At 54.2% G+C, this 6,000-nt stretch overlaps 1 protein-coding gene across 8 annotated transcripts in view; it reads left to right on the top strand.

The window, feature by feature from the left end:
• Positions 1–4,702: 4,702 nt before the first annotated feature.
• IL15RA (interleukin 15 receptor subunit alpha) overlaps positions 4,703–6,000 on the top strand; it is a 37,974-nt gene continuing 36,676 nt past the window's right edge. For all 8 annotated transcript variants that reach the window (XM_061126017.1, XM_061126016.1, XM_061126012.1 and 5 more), the window contains exon 1: positions 4,703–4,811. In XM_061126017.1, coding sequence (XP_060982000.1) covers positions 4,721–4,811 — 91 coding nt within the window. In that variant the 5' untranslated portion in view covers positions 4,703–4,720. The remainder of the gene's footprint in view (positions 4,812–6,000) is intronic.

The raw sequence follows: 6,000 nt of genomic DNA, 5'->3' as shown, positions 1-6,000 counted from the left end.
TCTCCTCTGACATGTTTAAATCTTTAAAATTCAAAGTCCATTTCATCACTCCATTTTTCAACTACCAAAGTGATTCAAGTATGGCTATGAGGCTACAAATGAATATAATTGTGATATCAAGAAATGGATTGGGGGACTTCTCTAGCAGTCCAGTGGTTAAGAATCTGACCTCCAATGCAGGAGGCCTAGGTTCGATCCTTGGTCAAGGAACTAAAATCCCACACTCCAGGGGCAACTAAGCCCGAGCATTGCCACTAGAGAGGAGCCTATGTGCCGCAATGAAGATTCTGTGTGCTGCAGCAGTGACCTGATGCAGCCAAAAAGAAAATGAAACAAGTAAATGAAAGGAATGGATTGGTCGCTTGGAGATTTCTGCTACTGAAGACAGGGAAGAAACTAAGGGGTGATTTTCCCTGAGAGTGGATAAGCTTTTGTGTTCCAGAATCTGGGCTCTCCCAGGGATGCAGTTTACAGACTGTTTGATGTTTACTTGTCTGATTGATGGCTGGGTACCAGGGAGGTGGACCCACATATGACTCTTCTGGGCAAGGACCTCAGCTAATTGAGAGAATCTGCTGAGACTGCCCGTGAGGCTGCACAAAATGGTGTGTTAAGGGGAAAGGAGGTGGAATCGCCAGAAGGGGTCAGAGAGGCTTGCTGAAACCAGAGGCTGGAGCCTGGGTCTGGACAATGACTATCCAGAAATAACCAAGAAGTCAGAGGTGGCAGGCCTCCCCTCCAGTTTTTCTGAAAAAACCCATGGGAAGGGAAGAGAGCCATTGCTTTTGGAGGGGTACAGGGGTGATGGGAAGGAGTCGTATCGAATTTTTGTTGATCTTGGCAAACGGAAGCTTGGGGCCTGATATGAAGATTTACAAAAATAGAAAATGTGGTATTTTTTATATTCTGAAGATTGAGAAGCAAGTCCTTCCTCTCACAGCCAGCGTTTGTCTTTCTGCTCTTCAGAAAGGCTCTTCTGTGCATGGACTTGTTTTCTTTCGGTCCCTGTATCACAGTTTGCCACCTTGGTTTCCCTGGGCTCTCTCCTGCTACATGCCCGTACACCGATCCCGACAGATTTCCCTCGCCTTAGCTGCCAAGTCAGCATCTCCCAAGTCAAGGATGCTATCCTTTGGTGAGCAGTGGAATGACCACCCCCAGTCTGGGGACCAGTCATGCCTGGTTCTTAAGTGGCTCCCACGTCTTTGTGCTATCCTTCAAGAATCTGAGTGTGTCCATGCGACCCAACAATTCTGCTCCGAGGCGCACATCCAAGGGAACTGAAGACATAGATTCACCCAAAGGCTTGTACATGAATGTTCACAGCACCATTATTCCTAATAGCCAAAAGGTAGAAACAGCTCAAATATCCGTGTGCTGGCTTATGAATAAACAAAATGTGGAATATCTAGTTAATGGAATAATATGTAGCCAAAAAAATGAATAAAGTACTGATACGCCTTACAACATGGATGAACCTTGAAAAAGTTATGCTGAGTGAAAGTTACCAGACACAGAAGGACATACTGTATGATTCCATTTATGTGAAAAATTCAGAATAGGCATATCCGTAGGAAAAGAAAGATGCGAGGTTAGCAGCGACTAAAGAGGGGAAGAACTGGGAGTAACTCCGACATGCCCTGGGTTTCTTTCTGGGATGATGGAAGTGTTCTGGAATTCACTATTGGTGATGGTTATACAGTGTCATGGGCTTCCCAGGTGGCGCTAGTGGTAAAGAACATGCCTGCCAATGCAGGAGATATAAGAGACGTGGGTTTGATCCCTGGGTCTGGAAGATCCCCTGGAGGAAGGCATGGCAACCCACTCCACCCCAACCCATTCTTGCCTGGAGAATCCCACGGACAGAGGAGCCTGTGGGCTACAATCCACAGGGTCACACAGAGTCAGACACATCTGGATAAATAAATAAAGTGGTGAATTTACTGTTATATGAATTACTGTTTACTTTAAAATTTTAAGATTCTTGGGACTTTCCTGGTGGTCCAGTGGCTAAAACTCTGAGCTCCCAATGCAGGGGCCCCAGGTTCAATCCTTGGTTAGGGAACTATTAACAGATCCCACATGTCACAATAAAGATCGAAGATCCTACATACTGCAACTAGGACCTGATGCAGCCAAATATTTTTTTTTTTAATTAAGATTTTAAAGCAAGAATGAGGCAGAGGAGGAGGAGGAGGGTGGGGAATAATCCATTAGCCTTGATCCACGGCCTCCTCTTCTGGGTGACCTTATGTGATCTGTTACCCTTCTGTCCTGAGGGTCCACTGTCTACCCCTCCAGAGGAAAGGCTATGGCTGAAGACCCTGCTACCAGGAATCACCTTTCCCAACACCACAGCTTTGTCCTCAGCCCAAGCTGTGCTCTGAGTGGCGGCTGACGACCGAGTTCCCCAGTTCTGTAAGGGCCTCTGATTTGAAGGCCCCGGGACAAACATGAGTCACCCTCGAGGTGTGGATAACTCAGGGACCCAGCTGTTCACTCCCTTTGGCCTGAAAAACAGGTCTTGGACTTTGTTCTCAGACGTAAAGATACCATGGGGGCTTCCCTACTGATTCAGTGGGTAAGAAGCCACCTGCCAATGCAGGGGACACCGGTTCAATCACACGTCCCATGGGAGCCACAACTACTGAGCCCGTAATCTGGAGCCCGGGGGCAGAAACTACAAAACCCCCACAATGAGAAGCCTGCACACTGGAACTAAAGAGATGCCCCTGCTCGCCATCCCTAGAGAAAGCCCATTCAGCAACGAAGACTCGGTGCAGCCAAAAATTAAAAAAACAAGTAAAACAAATTTTAAAAATAAAAAGACACCCTCTTGTTTAGGTGGAAATGTGTCATCCTGGAAACATATGCTGAAGTCCTAACTCCCAGTGACTCAGCATGTCACACACTTTGAAAAGAGGTCATCAACAGAAAACGAGGTCCTTAGGATTAGGGTACTTCCTAATCCATTACGACTGGTGTCAGTAGAAGAAGGAGAAATTTGGGCAGAGATGGGCACAGAGGGAAGGCAACGTGAAGGCACAAATGGAGTAACTGCAGTGATGCGCTGACAAACTCAGGAAAACCAGAAGCTAGAAGAGGTGGGTAGGACGGTCCCCCCAGCATCTTCCCAGAGAGCTAGGCCCCGGGGACACCTGGATCTGGGACTCCTGGCCTCCAGAACATCAGAGAATCACTTTCTGCTGTAATCAAGCACCTAGTTCTTGAAACTCTGTTAAGGCAGCCCTAGCCAACTAACACAGACCCAAAAGCACAGGGTTGCCTGGGCGTGGATGGCGGAGCCTCACACGTTTTAAAAAGGAAACCATCAGCATTGCTCACTAAAAGTAAGGAAGTACTGACACACAGCAACTTGAATGGATCTCAGGGGAGAAGAGCAGACCCCTAGTGGTTACGAACTGTATGATTCCACTTACACACCAGCCTTCGAATGACAAGGTCACAGAGATGGAGAAAATCTCGACAGTGGCCAGGGCTCACAGGGAGACGGTGCTGGTGACAAGTGCTCCGCGTCTTGACAGTGGGGGGCACAGACATCTTCACACAGGACAAGACTGCCTAGAACTGAGTACACACCCTCCCCTGCGGCATGGAGAACGGGCCAAACCTGAGTAAGGACTGGCCGTTGGCATTAGTGACAGTTGACTGTGCAGAGTTATTCAGGATGCTAGTGCTTGGAGAATGGAGGGAGGCCCAGGCCAGAGACCCCGCCTCGGCCCCATTTCACTTCCCAAACGGGATTTTCGATCGTGCATCGGGAACTTTCTCATGGCACCTGCTTCTCAGTACTGTCCAGCTTAACCAAGAAAGCAAGCTGCCTGCCCAGCTGCAGGATGGAAGGCTAGGCGAATTCCTCTAACGCAGGAATAAGGCACAGAGCGGAACCACGGTCGGTCCTCTCTCCCGAGCCCCCTTTAAATAGCTGAAATGTTCTTGGGAAGAAAGATGCAGCAAGAGTAAGAAGCGCCAGTGGCAGTGCCGGGAGTGGGGCGAACGGTCGGTCAGGCGCCCGGGCTGCGCGCCAGGTCTGGGCCTGAGGGCACAGGGCAGGTGACCGAGTCAGCCGCGCCGGGCGACACCCCAGCTGCCACCCAGCGTCACAGGCCCGGACCGGCGGGGCGCGGGGCCACTCGTTCGCCGGCAGCCCGCGGTCCAGGCCGTGTAAGTCAGAGCGACAGACGCAGACAAGCCAGGGAGGTGACCGAGTGGAGCTGAAGCCAGGTGTGAGGCCCACCGGCCGTGTTTAAGAGAATGAGGCGGCTATGAGGCGGCTTCTCCCACTCCCTCTGCGCGGGGACACGGGACGGAATGAACCGCTGGGGTCTCCAGGGGCTGGAGGGCACAGCCGGCGAGGACTCCGGGCCTCCGCGGGGCACAGTCCGGGTCCCCGTTCCGGCGCGGCCGGCGGCGCTGCGGGGATCGGGCGGCGGCCGCGGGGGTCACGGCGCCGCCGGGGTTTTTACCAGGGGAGGGGGCGGGGATGCTGAGTCACGGAACTGTCACCGCTTCTCACCTCTCTCCAGCCCTCGGGGGCTAAAGCAAAAGCGAAAGCGAATGCCGCTCGCTGGGCGGTCGGTCCCGGAGCTGCGCCCGCCGCCTCCCCCAGGCCGTGGGCATCTTAGCGCGCCGGCCGCGGGGCGTCCCGGCCGGGGCGAGCGCTGGAGGCGGCCGGCGGGGGCGCGGCCGAAGTCCGGCCATGTCCGGGCGGCTCCGGGGCCGCGGGGCCGGCGCCCTCCCCGCGCTGGGGCTGCTGCTGCTGCTGCTGCTCGGATCGCCTGCCACGCCGGGTAGGGCGCGCGCGGCTGGCGGGCGGGCAGGGAGGCGGGCGGCCGGGCGCCGGGCGGCCCCCAGCACGAGGGTGCGCCCCGCGCGCCGGGGACACGTGGAGGGACGCGGGGACCACGGGCCACGGGCCCCGCTCGCCTGGCCACTCAAGGCAGGCAGCGAGTCCCCGGGCTTTTCATTCTACGTTTTCCCCAATTTCCGAGGCAAAGGGAAAAAGCCGGGGTGTGCCGCACGGGCTCCAGTTGGGAGCTTTACAGCGATTTCGAGAAATGCGTGAACCCCGCGAGGAAAGCAGGCAGAGCGTTCAACAGCCGGCAGTCCCCGCGGGGTCCCTCCCCCCGACCAAAGCAGGTTGTACGGGTGAGCGGCGGTAGGACGGATACGGGCCGCGTGCGTCCCAGAGGAGAGAAAACGTGTCGGGCAGGTTCCACACCTGGGGGCCTGACAACCGCTGGGAAGTCTCAGCGTTAGGAAACCCTGAGGGCGCGCGGGGGTGGGGGCCGCAGCCCGGACCCCGCGCTCCCAGGCAAACCGGGAAAAATGAAGTCGAAGGATGGCTGGGTGTGAGCGTGTTCAGGAGGAATTTTAGACACACAGCTGTCAACTCACTGGGCAGACTCGAATGAGTGTCCTGCCAGTGGTGGGCTTTCGTCCCAGGAGCTGGACAAGAGGGAGGAGAAAGCAGGGATGTGTCCGCGTTTATCTGCATTGGCGCGCCTTAACCATTTTCCAGTCACAGAGCTGCGAGGGTCTGATGAAAGCTACAAACCTTCTCCTCTGAAAAACACACGAATGCACAAACTTATCAAAACCTGCATATGGTTTTGGGGGCCATCCATGGACTCTTCAGAAGATAGTAATGCTGTGATCTGTCTGTGCACTTGTGTGTTTAAGGCAACACTCCTCATCACTTACTGTCCAGTCGGGTCAGTCTGCCTGTCCTCCATTTGAGGATCCATCCACAGTGGTGGCCGGCTGGCCTGCTGAGAATCCCCTGGCTCTTCTGGCTTTCCTGACATTTTCTTTTCCTGAGACTATGTTTGGATTTCCCCCCATATCTGAGAATCCCAGTTATGTGAGTGATGTGGTCAGTTCCTCCCACCTGCCTAGCCAGTGTCCTGCATGACCCCGGGGAGAGCCCTGGGGGTCAAGTCTACCGGACAATGTGAAAGTGAAATGCAGCCTTAAGTC

The sequence above is a fragment of the Dama dama genome, chromosome 23 (assembly GCF_033118175.1).
Source record: "Dama dama isolate Ldn47 chromosome 23, ASM3311817v1, whole genome shotgun sequence".
In the NCBI taxonomy this organism is placed as follows: Eukaryota; Metazoa; Chordata; class Mammalia; order Artiodactyla; family Cervidae; genus Dama; species Dama dama.
The sequence above is the reverse complement of the archived record's forward strand: the minus strand, read 5'-3'. Positions and strand labels throughout refer to the sequence as shown.